Genomic DNA, 21576 nt, shown 5'->3' with positions numbered 1-21576 from the left:
GAAGTGTTTGAGGGTTAGATCAAGCTTCAAGATATAACTGATTTAAAATGTTTTACACGCAAGTTCTGCTCCTATTCGCACACCTTCAGATGCATGTCCCCACAGTCACCCTGTTTCGCCGCTCTATTTAAATTCCCTTTGAAATGCCTTGATTTTAGGTCTAGGTGCCGATAACCATTTGTCTTTAGCCTAACCCGGAAACCTGTCAAAAGAAATGATCATATCTAAAGGAGCACTTCCTTTCAGCTAGCTTCCATTTGTTCAGATACTGCATAAAAACTGTGTCATTCCCAATAAAGATTGTGCAAGTTTGGAGAAAGCTCAAGAGAACGTACAGATTATCTGGAACCACGAATAAAGAGCTGAACTTGCCTTGCACCCTTGAATTTCATGTAACGACTCTTTCTTTCCTGAATGCGATTTGAAGTACCAGCAGCGAGCAGAGTTATAATTAAGAAGAAGACACAAGCATTTCTTCATGGGTTCCAGGATGTTATATCTTCCAGCCTTTGAGGGGGGCACCATAGTCCTCTGACAGTCCTGTGCTGCCAGACTGCAGTCCCAACCTGTGAGGGAGGCATCTGTTGTCACCTCCTCAGGGGGATTAGGCCCAGGGGAACTCCTGCAGCCAAAAATGATTCTCTGAGCAAAGTGGCAGTGTGCCTTGAGCCTTGGACCTCTGCCATTTGGAGTCCAGGTTGAGGCTGCTGACCCAAACTTGGAAGAGGCACAATGGCAGGAGGCGCAGAGGGATGAGAGGTGAGGCTGCTGCTAGCATGGCCGTTCACCGTTTTACTTCAGATGGTATAAATGTGCCATTTGTGTTGTGCTTTTGTAATGTACTGAATTTGATGTTGTAATCTCTGCTTGCTCCTCCCTTGGTCAGGGCTCCCTTGTAAAAGAGAAAACCATCTCAATGTGATGCACCTGGTTTAATAAAGCGGGGAATATAAATCTGAGGTATGTGCTGAAGGTTAATTCTTCATCCCCTCGCTAAACGAGGGAAATCAGTGGCTGCATTTTAACGCTGAGGAGAAGAGGTAGCCTCCATCTTGCAGGAATCTATGTGTTTGCTGATGAATGTTACTTTCAAGAGTGAGCATTTGTTGTAGTTGACAGAGACCAGGTTTTGTCACATGGGACAACAAATGGGCTGTGTCCTCTATATATGGCACAGACTGGCCAATTATCCAGGTATAGGAGGACTTTCATCCCCGCTGAACACACATGTAGCCTATCCACTGGTTGAGGACAGTGAGGAATAGCTCTACTTTCAGAAGGTACGTGGATCACTACGCGCAACCAGCAGAAAACTGAAGGACACAAGTGTGTTTAGCAGTTATACTTCCAACTGTCTATCTTCTTCACTTTGAAGGAGGTAGGCTAGAGACTCCTATAGGATTCAAGTCTTTATGCTAAGCTAACACGTTATGCTAACATGGAAACTGAGTTTGAATGCACAAAAATGAAAATTAAATCAAACATCTTGTCTAAGTGTGGGTAAGTTAGAAAAAAGGTATATTTCCCAAAATGTTGGTGTATTCCTCTAAGTAGAATCTAGCATCTTAGTGCTGGGCTACAACAACAAAAAGGAACCTCACCAGCCCTTTTCCGGTAAGATTAGACACCCCTGCTTCATATGGCTGCATTTTTCTTTTTATTAGACAGCCTGACCCCTGGAGGGTAACCACGGAAATACATGCTTAAATCCAGACAGGTCTCATGGTGGAAACAGAGTGGTGACATCGTCTTCATTCCTGACCCTGGAGAGCCGCAGAGTGTGCAGGCTTTCATTGTTACTCAACTATTCATTGATTAATGAAAGCAGTCGATCACAGTTACTGTACCTGACCTCACTCACCTTGCTGGTATTATGGCAAAAACAGAAATCAGCAGAACCTGTGGCTGTCTATGACCAGTAGTGAGGACATGGAGATGTAAAATAGCTAAAGCTATAATCTAGTGCAATGTATCTTTTCTCTTTGGAGACTAATGTTTTTTTTGTACGTTGTCCCTGAAATAAACTTCTAAATAAATAGACATACAAGGTACCCGTAGGTCCGTGGGTACACCAAAGTGCAACTGAAGACAGGTTGGGACATGCGGGACATGTGTCTGTATCTAAAAAACCATGATTGAGTTCAGAGAGTTTCAGGAAAACACCATCGTGTGAAGAAATAATTTATTTGATAGCGAGACTGTTATGGGGATGCCGGTAAAGGATCCAAGTGCAGACCAGAAATGGAGCGCAAAAACAGGGTTTATTAAGTCCTCAAAAATAGACAATGCAGAACAGCCGACCACAGGAATAAAAAGTAAAACACAAAAAATCCAAAGCTCAGAAGTTACAGGAAACGTGGAACAAAAACATTCTCCAAAAATCAGAACAAGTAAAACACAAAAATCCAAGGCTCAGAAGTTACAGGGAATGTGGAACAAAAATATTCTACAAACAGAACAGCGCAAAGGTAAGCAGAGCACAAATTTGACAGCGTTTCTCACCAGCCTTACAGGCAGATACTGGTACAATCTGAAAAAGAACACCAAACAAAGGGGAGCTTAAATAACCAGAGGAGGCAACTAAAAGGCAGAGAAAACGAGGAACAGGGGGAACCAATCAGGGCAATGATTATGTAAATAAACCGAAGGGGGCGTGGCTAACAGAGGCAGGTGAGGGCGGGGTTCAGGACAAAGAAAACACAAGCACATGGTAAGGCAGACACAAACACAGGAATACCATGACTGTCAAGACAAACATGAGTATGACAAACAATAAATGACAAAAATAAACGATAATAAACAATGAAATTAATTCACAGACCACAGATCATGACAGAGACATGCACAAATCTACCTAATAAAGCAGTCACTGAGTGTATATTGCAATATACTCAAATAAATACAGTAAAAACTCAATACAATTTTGTGTTTATTTTTGCAGTACTTTTTTTTTTTTTTTAAGATATTTTTTAGGCCTTTTTCAGCTTTATTGGACAGTATATAGAGACAGGAAGAATGGGGGCGAGAGAGAGGGAAAGACATGCGACAAATAGCCAGACGGTCGGATTCGAACCGTTGACGCCGCGGCTCACAACGAGCATGCGGTCAGTGCCCTGGAGGCTGCGCCACCGAGACACCATATTTTGCAGTACTTTTTAATGCAAAATTGAGGGCATAATAGCAAAACACATCGGGCAGTCACATGATTACTCATATGATCAGGGGCTCTGGGCCTGGAGCTGGGGCTAGCGGACTGAGTAATTTGCAAATACAGGTGCCCCAGGTGCCCCAGGTGGCATGGCTGCGGAATTTATGACAAGAGGTGCAGTGACACTGGGCTGGGCATTGACCACGATCATGTTCCGTTTGCGCTGTTTTATCTCCCGGGCAATCTGGCACCAGGTGCACGTGTTGCAGAAGGTTGCGGTGAAGCAGTCTGTGCACATACTCCCCTGTGGGCAGACACATCTGTCAGTCAAATGCTTTCAAATTAATAGGTACAATGTAAGTTGTAGTGGAGAAGAGAAAATGGGGGTTTTCCGGATTTGCCTCGATTTACGAACGTTCTATTTACGAATTTTCACATCAAGGAACACCACATTTTAGGGACATTTTTTTTCATTTAACGAATGGAATGTTCACTTTAACGGATCTTTACTTGGAAGTCAGCAGACATTGCAACAGACCCAATGCTGCCCTCTAGTGCTTGAAATATTTTTACTAGAATGAAACGTTTTCACTTTCCCACTCCAGTAGCCTAATTTGCATTTGCACATTTACCAGTTTAAACTCAAGTGGAGGGCGAAGCTCGGAGATTTACTCAATTTAACAGTTACTTCAGCCAAAAAGCGAAAGTCACCTCGATATGAAAATGGATATTACATTTAAGCATGGAAGAGAAGTAGACTTCATTTAGAAACCGAACATTAAATCTGCCCGTGTATTGGTCAACTAGTTCGCTAGGCAGATGTTTAAATTTTCACACAACGTTGGCAGCCATGTTTTGATTACTAACTCAAAATGTGTTTTTTAAACGGAGTTGCCATTGCAGTTTCAGCCAGTGCTTTAATTTAATAACCACGCAGATGTTCCGATGGTTTACCAATGAATGAAAACAGGCGTAAAGATTTTTTTTTTTTAAAGAAGGTTTTATCGTTATCAACTGCCCGGAACCTATCCCTATTGAATCAATGATGAATGCTGTTTCGTTTACGAAATTTCGGTTTACGAACAATTCCTCAGGAACGTAACCCCTTCGTAAATCGAGGTATACCTGTATCTCTGAGAGCAGCCCTCCACCCAACACCTCCCATAATTGAGTACCTGGATGTTGTATCTGTTGCGTGCCCCAACCCTCATGGCTAAGGCCACGGGGGGTACACACATGGGTATTGTGCACATGGAGTCCAGCAGGGGGAGGCAGCAGCATTCTCCGAAGTCTGCGCTCGTCTTGCAGGGCAAAATGCAAGGGCACCAGAATCCCAAGCAGCCTGTGGGAGATAGAAGTTCAGCTAACACATGGTGCTCCCTCAGCATTGCTGTGGCAGCTACACAGTGGCACTGTTAGTATTTATACTAGACCTGGCTGCTGGAAAAGTGGTCTATTCAGTCATTTAGTGCCATAAACGTTCAAGGTGTAAAATGTTATTTCCACCGACTCCCCCTCCCTCTCTTTTTCGGTTGATTTTTACTTCTGACAACTCCCCAACCTGTCACATCCGGGCCCTTCAATTTGTTTTTCCCTTTTTTATGTTCTCTCCTTTCACTCCACTCCTATTATTCAGCCCTGGACAGCCCGTTACAGTGCGTGGTCAGTGGGCCCATTCCATTCCATGGTATCTTTCGGAAATATGGATTTCAGCCGCACAACTGCACATCTGGCTCAAAGGGTATTGCAGTGGTCTCAACGTCCCTTATGCTGACAACTTCACTGGATCTTGGAATAACAGGCACCTGTTCGGCATGGATGGTCGACACCTGAATAAGGCAGGTATAGATCTCCTTGCGTATTATATTGAACTTGCTATGTTATCCGTACCAGCTCAAAGCTGACAAGTTGTGAGCCAAACTGCTCCTAGTACACTCCATAACTGCTGTTTTAACACATGACCCCCAGGGGTACCTGCAATACGAACCCCCCTTGAAATGTCTGGAACTCCCACCTTTCTTGATTTCAGGCCGACAAAAATAATACCTGCAACCATTAGCCATCACATTTTACCTAAATCACGTCATTGACCAAAGGGCGTCATTTTTTATATCAGTGGAAACTGTCGGCCTGGCACGCAAGTGAGAATGGTGATGAGTCTGTGCATGTAAATGATCTGAACAACAACAAGGTCTTAATTTCCACCCCCTCAGATTTTACATCGCGCAACAGAGGACTGGGCCTGCTCTGTTTTAACTCTAGAAATATGGTAAATAAAATTGACTTCATCCAGATATGGGTTTTACCGCGCAACCAGGATATTTCTATAATCACTGAATCCTGGCTTAACAAAAATAAATAAATAAATAAATAAATAAATAAATAAATAAATAAATAAATAAATAAATAAATAAATAAATAAATAAAATAAAATAAAATCCTGATACCGAAGTTGCACTTGAAGGTTATAAGTTATTCATATGTGATAGAATTAAAAATGGAGGAGGTGTTCTAGCACAGTAAATCTACTGTGGTATCTTACATTATTTTCTCAAAATCAGTCCCAGACCAGTTCGAGTGTTTTATCGTAACGATAGATCTAGGTGGAGTACCATTACTAGTCTCAGCAGTGTACCGCCCGTCCTCAGCACCCCGCTGCGCCATCGATACCTTATCAATGATCTTATCGGAATATGCCCGTTATTAACTAATTATAATGGGTGATTTTAATCTAGAGTGGCTGACTTGTGCTTCAGACACACTCAAGGACACTTGTAATTATTTCAACTTGACGCAGCTCATCACCGAACCTACGCGACCTAATTTTAAAAAATCATCTCTGATCGACATCATTTTAATTGACAAGCCACATAAATCCCTACATGGAACAGTCTTCTCTCTAGACGCAAGTGACCATTGCCCGTCGCATGTATTTGAGACGTAAACAACAATTTTTATATGACCTCTTTTAACCCCGACATTGAACTAGCGTTGAGACATTTTACCATCATTTTTAATTCAGTCGCAGATAAACACACACCCTTTAAGAAATAAAGAATTAAAGATATATCTAATCCACGGTTCTCTTCTGCATTAACTCCACGACATGTCCTGGCAAGCTATTCCACACGGCGACCACTTGCTGTGTTAAAAAATACTTCCTAATTATCCGTGCGGAATTTATCCACACAGCCAGACAGACTCACAGGCAAACAGACAGTCCTACACAGCCAGGCAGACTCACAGGCAAACAGACAGTCCTACACAGCCAGAAACTGACAAGACAAACAGTCAGCCACAAACAGGTAGGGCGATTCACAGCTAGTCACACAGAGGTACTGTAGAAAGACTCACAGATAGACATGTCATCAAAGCATGCACAGATTCCTGTGTTCCAGCCATTCGACTGCCCAGCCCACACAGATGGCACCTGTGATTGCTGCATTACCACATTAGTTGCCATAGTGTTCACTGCAGTTGGAGAGATAAACAGTGAGGTTTAAATTGTCCACTCGTCAATAACAATGTCATAGGCAGTGCTCAAGTTGAGCTTTAATTCACATATTCATATCTTTTAATCATTATGAAATGTACTTTGTCAATTATTGTTTTCTGTGCCCTTATGGACAAAACTTCCATTAAAAACATACATTTGAGCCAAACCTGCCGGAAAGATGTTGTTCTAAAGATTCTCACAACTACTGCAAAGCAAATGATGAGTAGTTCAGTAAAGGTTGTTTGCAGAGGTTATTAATGACACTGGGAGATTACACAAATGAAAAATTGCAATGATATTTTTCTCAGTTTGGCCCAATGCTGTATAATTAGTAAATCACTGTAGATGATGTGTGTAAAATGTGTGTTGCATGTATCATGCACAACAACCTAAACCCGATTCTCTATAAGGAAAACATTTGACCCGGCACCTACCTCTCTCCTCAGTTTCGTCTTGCTCTGACAATGCCTAATGATTTTAAAGTGAAAGATGAACCGAAGAGAGGGTCACACAGAGCAAACAGTTTGTCAAAATCCTCTGTAATTAACAGATTTCTTCACTTCCCCTGTGCCTCGCTGTGTATGTGTGAGCTACAGGAAGTGTAAATGCACCTCAGTTTATGAAGTTTCAAATGTCAAGGGCTGCGGTTTGCTACCACCCACTTACTACCTTTCAGAATCGTCCAGCATGAGGGCGGCCATCTTGGTGCAGATACCGTGTCCCAGGGACTGCATGGAGCCCATCTCCATCTGCTCGTACAGGAAGCGCATCACCGGCCCTTTGTGCCGATACTCGAGTGTCCGCTGCAGCATCTTCACATAGAAACTGAGGTCCACCTCGTCCTCCATCAGCTTGGTGTTGATGGCAGTGTTGTGGGGCGCACTCTCCTTGATGTACCAGCTTCAACCTTCCCAAACACTCTCACATCACTCCCCTGCTTACTTCCCTCCACTGGCTGCCTGTCATGGCTCGCATCAAATTCAAAACATTAGTGCTAGCCTTGCAAGCAGTTAATGGGTCAGCCCCAGCTCACCTCCAAAAGATCATCAGACCCTACACACCTGCCAGGCCTCTTTGTTCGGCCACCACAGGTTGCCCGGCGCCTCTTCCTCTCCGAACTTCCACCACCCGCTCACAAGTACTGTCTGTTCTGGCTCCACAGTGGTGGAACAAACTCCTCGTGGAGGTCAGAACAGCAGAATCTCTTGACTGAAGACACACTTCTTCAAGCTGCACCTCTCCCCATCCCTCCCTACCTCCCTGTAAACCTTAACCGTTGTCTTTACCTGTGTTATTTACTTGTGGATTAGGATGATACCTTTGCTAGTTTCGTTTGGCTAGGTAAGCAGTTTATTCCTACATTTGCATGTTGCAGTGTTACTATAAAATAAAAAAATTTAATTAAATAAAAAAACTGATGATCAAATAGGTCCTAGTCCTTATTGTTGTTTTACAGGTAGCAGTTGAAATTGTACTTCCCTCTAGGGTCTTTCAGTGCACTTATCCCTGATAATGGGTATGCATTTTGCACTTTGTTGTACGTCGCTCTAGATAAGAGCATCTGCCAAATGCCATCAAGGTAAAATAACAGGAAGTCAGTGAGGTAGCAGATGGAAAAAAAAAGACAGAGGAGGAGAAACCACAGAAGACGCTGCAGAAACCACAATGCACACTGCAGAAACAGGCACGTACTATACCAAGTACCCAGATCCTCTGCACTATTCTACACACCCAACTCACAACATTGGCTGAAGTCATAGGTTGATAATTCACAAAAACAACCTCCTATAAGCCTCAGTGCTGTTTGCCATTTTCTAATTTTGTACTTATTTTAAAAGGGTTTTTTTATCATCCCTGAGGAACATTCCAGCTTAAAGGCATACTATGCAGGATTTTCACCTTGGAAATATTATGAAACAAACATGCTCAGTCATTACTATGATATACTGGCATCCTGTGTCTGCCCAATACCTTGCATGTCTGTTCTAAAAACTCCTCTGGCTTCTTCTGGGCATGGCCTTTTTGTTTCTGTGCTGTATCCGATTAATACACTGAACTCTTATGCTCTATGATCCAATTGAAGGAGGAGAGGGGGCAAGAGGAGACGATTGGCTACTACAGTGGAGATCTGGGTTTGGGAGAGATGATATGAATATAATTTTTAATCAAAAGCACACGTTTGTCCTTGAGAAAGGGCTGGAAGTGTTTGAGGGTTAGATAAACACTCCTGGGTGTTCGATTTTGGTGTTTTATCACATTATTTGATGTTGTAATCTCTGCTTGCTCCTCCCTTGGTCAGGGCTCCCTTGTAAAAGAGAAAACCATCTCAATGTGACGCACCTGGTTTAATAAAGCGGGAATATAAATCTGAGGTATGTGCTGAAGGTTAATTCTTCATCCCCTCGCTAAACGAGGGAAATCAGTGGCTGCATTTTAACGCTGAGGAGAAGAGGTAGCCTCCATCTTGCAGGAATCTATGTGTTTGCTGATGAATGTTACTTTCAAGAGTGAGCATTTGTTGTAGTTGACAGAGACCAGGTTTTGTCACATGGGACAACAAATGGGTTGTGTCCCCTATATATGGCACAGACTGGCCAATTATCCAGGTATAGGAGGACTTTCATCCCCGCTGAACACACACGTAGCCTATCCTTCCGTCTTCCACTGGTTGAGCACAGTGAAGAATAGCTCTACCTTCAGAAGGTGCATGGATCACTATGCGCAACCAGCAGAAAACTGAAGGACACAAGTGTGTTTAGCAGTTATACTTCCAACTGTCTAACTTCTTCACTTTGAAGGAGGTAGGCTAGAGACTCCTATAGGATTCAAGTCTTTATGCTAAGCTAACACGTTATGCTAACATGGAAACTGAGCCAGTCAATGCACAAAAATTAAAATTAAATCAAACATCTTGTCTAAGAATGGGTAAGCTCGAAAAAAGGTATATTTATCCCAAAATGTTGGTGTATTCCTCTAAGTAGAATCTGGCATCTTAGTGCTGAGCTACAACAACAAAAAGGAACCTCACCAGCCCTTTTCCAGTAAGATTAGACACCCCTGCTTCATATGGCTGCATTTTTCTTTTTATTAGACTGGCTGACCCCTGGAGGGTAACCACGGAAATACATGCTTAAATCCCGACAGGTCTCATGGTGGAAACAGAGTGGTGACATCGTCTTCATTCCTGACCCTGGAGAGCCACAGAGTGTGCAGGCTTTCATTGTTACTCAACTATTCATTGATTAATGAAAGCAGTCGATCACAGTGACTGTACCTGACCTCACTCACCTTGCTGGTATTATGGCAAAAACAGAAATCAGCAGAACCTGTGGCTGTCCAGGACCAGTAGTGAGGACCACTGACATACAAGGTACCCGTAGGTCCGTGGGTACACCAAAGTGCAACTGAAGACAGGTTGGGACATGCAGGACATGTGTCTGTACCTAAAAAACTATGATTGAGTTCAGAGAGTTTCAGGAAAACACTATCGTGTGAAGAAATCATTTATTTGATAGAGAGACATGCACAAATCTACCTAATGAAGCAGTCACTGAGTGTATATTGCAATATACTCAAATAAATACAGCAAAAACTCTTTCTTTTTGCAGTACTTTGTATGCAAAATTGAGGGCATAATAGCAAAACACATCGGGCAGTCACATGATTACTCATATGATCTGGAGCTCTGGGCCAGGAGCTGGGGCTAGCGGACTGAGTTAATTTGCTAATTTAGGTGCCACATGTGCCCCAGGTGGCATGATTGCGGAATTTATGATTATAGGTGCAGTGACATTGGGCTGGGCATTGACCAAGGTCATGTTCCGTTTGCGCCGTTTTATCTCCCGGGCAATCTGGCACCAGGAGCACGTGTTGCAGCAGCTTGCGTAGATGCAGTCAGTGCATATAGTCCCCTGTGGGCGGACACACCTGTCAGTCAAATCCTTTCAAAACAATAGGTACAATGTAAGTTATAGTGGATAAGAGAAAATGGGGGTAAACAGGTATGCCTCGATTTACGAACGTTCTATTTACGAATTTTCACATTAACGAACACGACATTCTATGGACATTTTTTTCATTTAACGAATGGAATGTTCACTAGAACGGAACTTTACATGGAGAAAAACGTTCTTGCTTGGAAGTCAGCAGACATCGCAACACACCCAATGCTGCCCTCTAGTGCTTGAAATATTTTTACTGGAATGAAACGCTTTCACTTTCCCACTCCAGCAGCCTAATTTGCATTTGCACATTTACCAGTTTAAACTCAAATGGAGGGCGAAGCTCCGAGATTTACTCAATTTAACAGTTACTTCAGCCAAAAAGCGAAAGTCACCTCGATATGAAAATGGATATTACACTTAAGCATGGAAGAGAGGTAGACTACATTTAGAAACCGAACATGAAGTCTGCCCGTGTATCCGTCAACTAGTTCGCTAGGCAGAGATTTTAATTTCTACTTCTCAGTCGTTGCGGTTGCACTGATCGTTTCATTTCTATACAGTGACTGGTGGCTGGGAAGAACATCACATTAGCCTACGTCCATGCACATTGCTGGCCATAGGCACAACGTTGGCAGCCATGTTTTGATTACTAACTCAAAATGTGTTTTTTAAACGGAGTTGCCATTGCAGTTGCAGTCATTAATTTAATAACCACGCAGATGTTCCGATGGTTTACCAATGAATGAAAATAGGCCTAAATATTATATATTTAAAAAAAATGTTTTATCGTTATCAACTGCCCGGAACGTATCTCTATTGAATCAATGATAAATGCTGTTTCGTTTACGAAATTTCGGTTTTAGAACAGTTTCTCAGGAGCGTAACCCCTTCGTAAATCGAGGTATACCTGTATCTCTGAAACCACCCCTCCACCCAACACCTCCCATATTGAGTACCTGGATGCCATATGTGGTGCGTGTCCCAACCCTCATGGCCAAGGCGATGGGAGGCACACACGTGGGTACACCCATGATGTTCCACATGGAGTCTAGCAGGGGGAGACAGAAGCATTCTCCGAAGTCTGCGCTCGTCTTGCATGCTAAAATGCAAGGGCACCAGCATCCGAAGCAGCCTGTGGGAGATAAGAAGTTCAGCTAACACATAGTGTTCCCTCAGCATTGCTGTGGCAGCTACACAGTGGCACTGTTAGTATTTATACTAGATCTGGCTGCTTGCAAAAGTGGTCTATTCAGTCATTTAGTGCCATAAACGTTCATGGTGTAAAATGTCCCTCTCTTTTTCGGTTCATTTTTACTTCTGACTTACTTCAGTTGTGAGCCCAACTGCTCCTAGTAATGTACACTCCATAACTGCTGTTTTAACACATGACCCCCAGGGGTACCTGCAATACGAACCCCCCTTGACATGTCTGGCACTCCCACCTTTCTTGATTTCAGGCCGACAAAAATAATACCTGCAATCATTAGCCATCACATTTTACCTAAATCACGTCATTGACCGTCATTTATAATAATCTTATATCAGTGGAAACTGTCGGCCTGGCACGCAAGTGAGAATGGTGATGAGTCTGTGCATGTAAATGATCTGAACAACAACAAGGTCTTAATTTCCACCCCCTCAGATTTTACATCGCGCAACAGAGGACTGGGCCTGCTCTGTTTTAACTCTAGAGATATGGTACTTTATCCAGATATGGGTTTTACCGCGCAACCAGGATATGTCTTTAATCACTGAATCCTGGCTTAACAAAAACCGTTGCGCCATCGATACCTTATCAATGATCTTATCGGAATATGCCCATTATGAACTAATTATAAGGACACACTCAAGGACACTTGTAATTATTTAAACTTGACGCAGCTCATCACTGAACCTACGCGACCTAATTTTAAAAGATTATCTCTGATCGACATAATTTTAATTGACAAGCCACATAAATACCTACATGGAACAGTCTTCCCTCTAGACGCAAGTGACCATTGCCCCGTCGCATGCATTTGAGACGTAAACCTTCCAAAATCTCGCCCACGATTTATCACCAAAATGAATTTTAAGCATTTTAATGAACAGCAATTTTTATATGACCTCTTTTATCCCCGACATTGAACTAGCGTTGAGACATTTTACCAACATTTTTAATTCAATCGCAGATAAACACGCACCCTTTAAGAAATAAAGAATTTAAGATATATCTAATCCATGGTTCTCTTCTGCATTATCTGAATTACTTATTAATAGAAACAAGGCATGGTCAGCAGCCAAAGCATCAAATCTCCCCTCAGACTGGCAATCCTTCAGACAACTGAAAAAGAAATGCCTCGCCTCGATCAGAAAGGCCAAATCAGAATTTTTCATCAATGCGCTGACATGAATGAGCATTACGGCAATCCTTCCAAATTTTGAAAAATGATTAAATCTATGAATAACAACACCAAGCCCTCGTTTCCGCAACAACTCAAAACAGATTCGGGCCTAATTCTTGATAATATTAATGTAGGGAACACATTTAACCAACCCCTCAAAATTAAATCAAGGGCTAACAAGGGTCCCTCTGATCGGGGAAAAATTCTCCCTTAGTCTATGCTCTGAAGGTGAAGTTTCCCAAGCACTATTGTATATTGACCCTAAAAAAAGCATTGGGGAAGATAACCTTCATCTGTACTTATTAAAAATGGCTGCTCCCCTAATTGTAAAACCACGATTGAATATTTTTCATAGGTAGGGCGATTCACAGCTAGTCACACAGAGGTACTGTAGAAAGACTCACAGATAGCCATGTCATCAAAGCATTCACAGATTCCTGTGCTCCAGTCATTCAACTGCCCAGCCATTACAGTTGGCACCTGTGATTGCTGGATTATCACATTAGTTGCCATAGTGTTCACTGCAGTTGGAGAGATAAACAGTGAGGTTTAAATTGTCCACTCGTCAATAACTCTGTCAAAGGCAGTGCTCAAGTTGAGCTTTAATTCACATATTCATATCTTTTAATCATTATGAAATGTACTTTGTCAATTATTGTTTTCTGTGCCCTTATGGACAAAACTTCCATTAAAAACATACATTTGAGCCAAACCTGCCGGAAAGATGTTGTTCTAAAGATTCTCATAACTACTGCAAAGCAAATGATTAGTAGTTCAGTAAAGGTTGTTTGCAGAGGTTATTAATGACACTGGGAGATTACACAAATGAAAGATTGCAATGATATTTTTCTCAGTTTGGCCCAATGCTGTGTAATTAGTAAATCACTGTAGATACACTGTAGATGTGTGTATTGCATGTATCATGCACAACAACCTAAACCCGATTCTCTATAAGGAAAACATTTGACCCGGCACCTACCTCTCTCCTCAGTTTCGTCTTGCTCTGACAATGCCTAATGATTTTGAAGTGAAAGACGAACCGAAGAGAGGGCAAACAGTTTGTTAAAATCCTCTGCAATGAGCAGATTTCTTCACTTCTCCTGTGCCTCTCTATGTATCTGTGAGCTACTGGAAGTGTAAATGCACATTATGTAGTCAACAACAGTTTCTAAAGTTTCAAATATCAAGGGCGGTTTGCTACCACCCACTTAATACTACCTTTCAGAATCGTCCAGCATGAGGGCGGCCATCTTGGCGCAGATACCGTGTCCCAGGGACTGCATGGAGCCCATCTCCATCTGCTCGTACAGGAAGCGCATCACCGGCCCTTTGCGCCGATACTCGAGCGTCCGCTGCAGCATCTTTGCATAGAAACTGAGGTCCACCTCGTCCTCCATCAGCTTGGTGTTGATGGCAGTGTTGTGGGGCGCACTCTCCTTGATGTACCAGCTTCAACCTTCCCAAACACTCTCACATCACTCCCCTGCTTACTTCCCTCCACTGGCTGCCTGTCATGGCTCGCATCAAATTCAAAACATTAGTGCTAGCCTTCCAAGCAGTTAAGGGGTCAGCCCCAGCTCACCTCCAAAACATCATCAGACCCTACACGCCTGCCAGACCTCTTTGTTCGGCCACCACAGGTCGCCCGGCGCCTCTTCCTCTCCGAATTTCCACCACCCGCTCACAAGTACTGTCTGTTCTGGCTCCACAGTGGTGGAACAAACTCCTCGTGGAGGTCAGAACAGCAGAATCTCTTGACTGAAGATGCACTTCTTCAAGCTGCACCTCTCCCCATCCCTCCCTACCTCCCTGTAAACCTTAACCGTTGTCTTTACCTGTGTTATTTACTTGTGGATTAGGATGATACCTTTGCTAGTTTCGTTTGGCTAGGTAAACAGCTTATTCCTACATTTGCATGTTGCAGTGTTACTATAAAATAAAAAAATTAAATTAAATAAAAAAACTGATGATCAAATAGGTCCTAGTCCTTATTGTTGTTTTACAGGTAGCAGTTGAAATTGTACTTCCCTCTAGGGTCTTTCAGTGCACTTATCCCTGATTATGGGTATGCATTTTGCACTTTGTTGTACGTCGCTCTAGATAAGAGCATCTGCCAAATGCCATCAAGGTAAAATAACAGGAAGTCAGTGAGGTAGCAGATGGAAAAAAAAAGACAGAGGAGGAGAAACCACAGAAGACGCTGCAGAAACCACAATGCACACTGCAGAAACAGGCACGTACTATACCTAGTACCCAGATCCTCTGCACTATTCTACACACCCAACTCACAACATTGGCAGAAGCCATAGGTTGATAATTCACAAAAACAACCTCCTATAAGCCTCAGTGCTGTTTGCCATTTTCTAATTTTGTACTTATTTTAAAAGGGTTTTTTTATCATCCTTGAGGAACATTCCAGCTTAAAGGCATACTATGCAGGATTTTCACCTTGGAAATATTATGAAACAAACATGCTCAGTCATTACTATGATATACTGGCATCCTGTGTCTGCCCAATACCTTGCATGTCTGTTCTAAAAACTCCTCGGGCTTCTTCTGGGCATGGCCTTTTTGTTTCTGTGCTGTATCCGATCAATACACTGAACTCTTATGCTCTATGATCCAATTGAAGGAGGAGAGGGGGCAAGAGGAGACGATTGGCTACTACAGTGGAGATCTGGGTTTGGGAGAGATGATATAAATATAATTTTTAATCAAAAGCACACGTTTGTCCTTGAGAAAGGGCTGGAAGTGTTTGAGGGTTAGATAAACACTCCTGGGTGTTCGATTTTGGTGTTTTATCACATTATTTGATGTTGTAATCTCTGCTTGCTCCTCCCTTGGTCAGGGCTCCCTTGTAAAAGAGAAAACCATCTCAATGTGACGCACCTGGTTTAATAAAGCGGGGAATATAAATCTGAGGTATGTGCTGAAGCTTAATTCTTCATCCCCTCGCTAAACGAGGGAAATCAGTGGCTGCATATTAACGCTGAGGAGAAGAGGTAGCCTCCATCTTGCAGGAATCTATGTGTTTGCTGATGAATGTTACTTTCAAGAGTGAGCATTTGTTGTAGTTGACAGAGACCAGGTTTTGTCACATGGGACAACAAATGGGTTGTGTCCCCTATATATGGCACAGACTGGCCAATTATCCAGGTATAGGAGGACTTTCATCCCCGCTGAACACACACGTAGCCTATCCTTCCGTCTTCCACTGGTTGAGCACAGTGAAGAATAGCTCTACCTTCAGAAGGTGCATGGATCACTATGCGCAACCAGCAGAAAACTGAAGGACACAAGTGTGTTTAGCAGTTATACTTCCAACTGTCTAACTTCTTCACTTTGAAGGAGGTAGGCTAGAGACTCCTATAGGATTCAAGTCTTTATGCTAAGCTAACACGTTATGCTAACATGGAAACTGAGCCAGTGAATGCCCAAAAATGAAAATTAAATCAAACATCTTGTCTAAGAGTGGGTAAGTTCGAAAAAAGGTATATTTATCCCAAAATGTTGGTGTATTCCTCTAAGTAGAATCTGGCATCTTAGTGCTGAGCTACAACAACAAAAAGGAACCTCACCAGCCCTTTTCCGGTAAGATTAGACACCCCTGCTTCATATGGCTGCATTTTTCTTTTTATTAGACAGGCTGACCCCTGGAGGGTAACCACGGAAATGCATGCTTATATCCCGACAGGTCTCATGGTGGAAACAGAGTGGTGACATCGTCTTCAGTCCTGACCCTGGAGAGCCACAGAGTGTGCAGGCTTTCATTGTTACTCAACTATTCATTGATTAATGAAAGCAGTCGATCACAGTTACTGTACCTGACCTCACTCACCTTGCTGGTATTATGGCAAAAACAGAAATCAGCAGAACCTGTGGCTGTCCAGGACCAGTAGTGAGGACCACTGACATACAAGGTACCCGTAGGTCCGTGGGTACACCAAAGTGCAACTGAAGACAGGTTGGGACATGCGGGACATGTGTCTGTACCTAAAAAACCATGATTGAGTTCAGAGAGTTTCAGGAAAACACTATCGTGTGAAGAAATCATTTATTTGATAGAGAGACATGCACAAATCTACCAAATGAAGCAGTCACTGAGTGTATATTGCAATATACTCAAATAAATACAGTAAAAACTCAATACAATTTTGAGTTTATTTTTGCAGTACTTTGTATGCAAAATTGAGGGCATAATAGCAAAACACATCGGGCAGTCACATGATTACTCATATGATCTGGAGCTCTGGGCCAGGAGCTGGGGCTAGCGGACTGAGTTAATTTGCTAATTCAGGTGCCACATGTGCCCCAGGTGGCATGATTGCGGAATTTATGATTATAGGTGCAGTGACATTGGGCTGGGCATTGACCAAGGTCATGTTCCGTTTGCGCCGTTTTATCTCCCGGGCAATCTGGCACCAGGTGCACGTGTTGCAGCAGCTTGCGTAGATGCAGTCAGTGCATATAGTCCCCTGTGGGCAGACACACCTGTCAGTCAAATCCTTTCAAAACAATAGGTACAATGTAAGTTGTAGTGGATAAGAGAAAATGGGGGTTTTCCGGATTTGCCTCGATTTACGAACGTTCTATTTACGAATTTTCACATTAACGAACACGACGTTCTATGGACATTTTTTTCATTTAACGAATGGAATGTTCACTAGAACGGAACTTTACATGGAGAAAAACGTTCTTGCTTGGAAGTCAGCAGACATCGCAACAGACCCAATGCTGCCCTCTAGTGCTTGAAATATTTTTACTGGAATGAAACGCTTTCACTTTCCCACTCCAGTAGCCTAATTTGCATTAGCACATTTACCAGTTTAAACTCAAATGGAGGGCGAAGCTCCGAGATTTACTCAATTTAACAGTTACTTCAGCCAAAAAGCGAAAGTCACCTCGATATGAAAATGGATATTACACTTAAGCATGGAAGAGAGGTAGACTACATTTAGAAACCGAACATGAAGTCTGCCCGTGTATCCGTCAACTAGTTCGCTAGGCAGAGATTTAAATTTCTACTTTTCAGTCGTTGCGGTTGCACTGATCGTTTCATTTCTATACAGTGACTGGTGACAGGGAAGAACATCACATTAGCCTACGTCCATGCACATTGCTGGCCATAGGCACAACGTTGGCAGCCATGTTTTGATTACTAACTCAAAATGTGTTTTTTAAACGGAGTTGCCATTGCAGTTGCAGTCATTACTTTAATTTAATAACCACGCAGAAGTTCCGATGGTTTACCAATGAATGAAAATAGGCCTAAATATTATATATTTAAAAAAAATGTTTTATCGTTATCAACTGCCCGGAACGTATCTCTATTGAATCAATGATAAATGCTGTTTCGTTTACGAAATTTCGGTTTTCGAACAGTTTCTCAGGAGCGTAACCCCTTCGTAAATCGAGGTATACCTGTATCTCTTAAACCACCCCTCCACCCAACACCTCCCATATTGAGTACCTGGATGCCATATGTGGTGCGTGTCCCAACCCTCATGGCCAAGGCGATGGGAGGCACACACGTGGGTACACACATGATGTTCCACATGGAGTCTAGCAGGGGGAGACAGAAGCATTCTCCGAAGTCTGCGCTCGTCTTGCATGCTAAAATGCAAGGGCACCAGCATCCGAAGCAGCCTGTGGGAGATAGAAGTTCAGCTAACACATAGTGTTCCCTCAGCATTGCTGTGGCAGCTACACAGTGGCACTGTTAGTATTTATACTAGATCTGGCTGCTTGCAAAAGTGGTCTATTCAGTCATTTAGTGCCATAAACGTTCATGGTGTAAAATGTCCCTCTCTTTTTCGGTTCATTTTTACTTCTGACTTACTTCAGTTGTGAGCCCAACTGCTCCTAGTAATGTACACTCCATAACTGCTGTTTTAACACATGACCCCCAGGGGTACCTGCAATACGAACCCCCCTTGAAATGTCTGGCACTCCCACCTTTCTTGATTTCAGGCCGACAAAAATAATACCTGCAATCATTAGCCATCACATTTTACCTAAATCACGTCATCGACCAAAGGGCGTCATTTATAATAATCTTATATCAGTGGAAACTGTCGGCCTGGCACGCAAGTGAGAATGGTGATGAGTCTGTGCATGTAAATGATCTGAACAACAACAAGGTCTTAATTTCCACCCCCTCAGATTTTACATCGCGCAACAGAGGACTGGGCCTGCTCTGTTTTAACTCTAGAAATATGGTACTTTATCCAGATATGGGTTTTACCGCGCAACCAGGATATGTCTTTAATCACTGAATCCTGGCTTAACAAAAACCGTTGCGCCATTGATACCTTATCAATGATCTTATCGGAATATGCCCATTATGAACTAATTATAAGGACACACTCAAGGACACTTGTAATTATTTAAACTTGACGCAGCTCATCACTGAACCTACGCGACCTAATTTTAAAAGATTATCTCTGATCGACATAATTTTAACTGACAAGCCACATAAATACCTACATGGAACAGTCTTCCCTCTAGACGCAAGTGACCATTGCCCCGTCGCATGCATTTGAGACGTAAACCTTCCAAAATCTCGCCCACGATTTATCACCAAAATGAATTTTAAGCATTTTAATGAACAGCAATTTTTATATGACCTCTTTTATCCCCGACATTGAACTAGCGTTGAGACATTTTACCAACATTTTTAATTCAATCGCAGATAAACACGCACCCTTTAAGAAATAAAGAATTTAAGATATATCTAATCCATGGTTCTCTTCTGCATTATCTGAATTACTTATTAATAGAAACAAGGCATGGTCAGCAGCCAAAGCATCAAATCTCCCCTCAGACTGGCAATCCTTCAGACAACTGAAAAAGAAATGCCTCGCCTCGATCAGAAAGGCCAAATCAGAATTTTTCATCAATGCGCTGACATGAATGAGCATTACAGCAATCCTTCCAAATTTTGAAAAATTAAATCTATGAATAACAACACCAAGCCCTCGTTTCCGCAACAACTCAAACCAGATTCGGGCCTAATTCTTGATAATATTAATGTAGGGAACACATTTAACCAACCCCTCAAAATTAAATCAAGGTGAAGGTGAAGTTTCCCAAGCACTATTGTATATTGACCCTAAAAAAAGCATTCGGGAAGATAACCTTCATCCGTACTTATTAAAACTGGCTGCTCCCCTAATTGTAAAACCACGATTGAATATTTTTCATAGGTAGGGCGATTCACAGCTAGTCACACAGAGGTACTGTAGAAAGACTCACAGATAGCCATGTCATCAAAGCATTCACAGATTCCTGTGCTCCAGTCATTCAACTGCCCAGCCATTACAGTTGGCACCTGTGATTGCTGGATTACGACATTAGTTGCCATAGTGTTCACTGCAGTTGGAGAGAAACAGTGAGGTTTAAATTGTCCACTCGTCAATAACAATGTCATAGGCAGTGCTCAAGTTGAGCTTTAATTCACATATTCATATCTTTTAATCATTATGAAATGTACTTTGTCAATTATTGTTTTCTGTGCCCTTATGGACAAAACTTCCATTAAAAACATACATTTGAGCCAAACCTGCCGGAAAGATGTTGTTCTAAAGATTCTCATAACTACTGCAAAGCAAATGATTAGTAGTTCAGTAAAGGTTGTTTGCAGAGGTTATTAATGACACTGGGAGATTACACAAATGAAAGATTGCAATGATATTTTTCTCAGTTTGGCCCAATGCTGTATAATTAGTAAATCACTGTAGATACACTGTAGATGTGTGTATTGCATGTATCATGCACAACAACCTAAACCCGATTCTCTATAAGGAAAACATTTGACCCGGCACCTACCTCTCTCCTCAGTTTCGTCTTGCTCTGACAATGCCTAATGATTTTGAAGGGAAAGACGAACCGAAGAGAGGGCAAACAGTTTGTTAAAATCCTCTGCAATGAGCAGATTTCTTCACTTCTCCTGTGCCTCTCTATGTATCTGTGAGCTACCGGAAGTGTAAATGCACATTATGTAGTCAACAACAGTTTCTAAAGTTTCAAATATCAAGGGCGGTTTGCTACCACCCACTTAATACTACCTTTCAGAATCGTCCAGCATGAGGGCGGCCATCTTGGCGCAGATACCGTGTCCCAGGGACTGCATGGAGCCCATCTCCATCTGCTCGTACAGGAAGCGCATCACCGGCCCTTTGTGCCGATACTCGAGCGTCCGCTGCAGCATCTTCGCATAGAAACTGAGGTCCACCTCGTCCTCCATCAGCTTGGCGTTGATGCCAGCGTTGTGGGGCGCACTCTCCTTGATGTACCAGCTTCAACCTTCCCAAACACTCTCACATCACTCCCCTGCTTACTTCCCTCCACTGGCTGCCTGTCATGGCTCGCATCAAATTCAAAACATTAGTGCTAGCCTTCCAAGCAGTTAAGGGGTCAGCCCCAGCTCACCTCCAAAAGATCATCAGACCCTACACGCCTGCCAGACCTCTTTGTTCGGCCACCACAGGTTGCCCGGCGCCTCTTCCTCTCCGAACTTCCACCACCCGCTCACAAGTACTGTCTGTTCTGGCTCCACAGTGGTGGAACGAATTCCTCGTGGAGGTCAGAACAGCAGAATCTCTT

At 42.7% G+C, this 21576-nt stretch overlaps 1 protein-coding gene across 1 annotated transcript; it reads right to left on the bottom strand.

The window, feature by feature from the left end:
* Window positions 1-2242: 2242 nt before the first annotated feature.
* Window positions 2243-7266, bottom strand: LOC133124381 (cornifelin homolog). Its single transcript, XM_061235537.1, has 4 exons — window positions 7079-7266; window positions 6503-6619; window positions 4324-4490; window positions 2243-3452 (listed from the first exon to the last, which is right to left on the bottom strand). Exons 2-4 carry the CDS (start codon window positions 6609-6611, stop codon window positions 3246-3248), a joined length of 483 nt encoding a protein of 160 aa, XP_061091521.1. The 5' UTR covers window positions 6612-6619; window positions 7079-7266; the 3' UTR covers window positions 2243-3245.
* Window positions 7267-21576: the final 14310 nt, after the last annotated feature.

Source organism: Conger conger, chromosome 3 (genome assembly GCF_963514075.1).
Source record: "Conger conger chromosome 3, fConCon1.1, whole genome shotgun sequence".
Classification (NCBI taxonomy): Eukaryota; Metazoa; Chordata; class Actinopteri; order Anguilliformes; family Congridae; genus Conger; species Conger conger.
The sequence above is the reverse complement of the archived record's forward strand: the minus strand, read 5'-3'. Positions and strand labels throughout refer to the sequence as shown.

Coding starts and splice junctions, on each gene's coding strand:
- LOC133124381 (XM_061235537.1), bottom strand. CDS start 6,611: ATGGCAACTAATGTGGTAATGCAGCAATCACAGGTGCCATCTGTGTGG. Junction 4,491..6,502: donor CTTTGATGACATGTCTATCT/GTGAGTCTTTCT, acceptor TATCTCCCACAG/GCTGCTTGGGATTCTGGTGC. Junction 3,453..4,323: donor GCAACAGATACAACATCCAG/GTACTCAATTAT, acceptor GTCTGCCCACAG/GGGAGTATGTGCACAGACTG.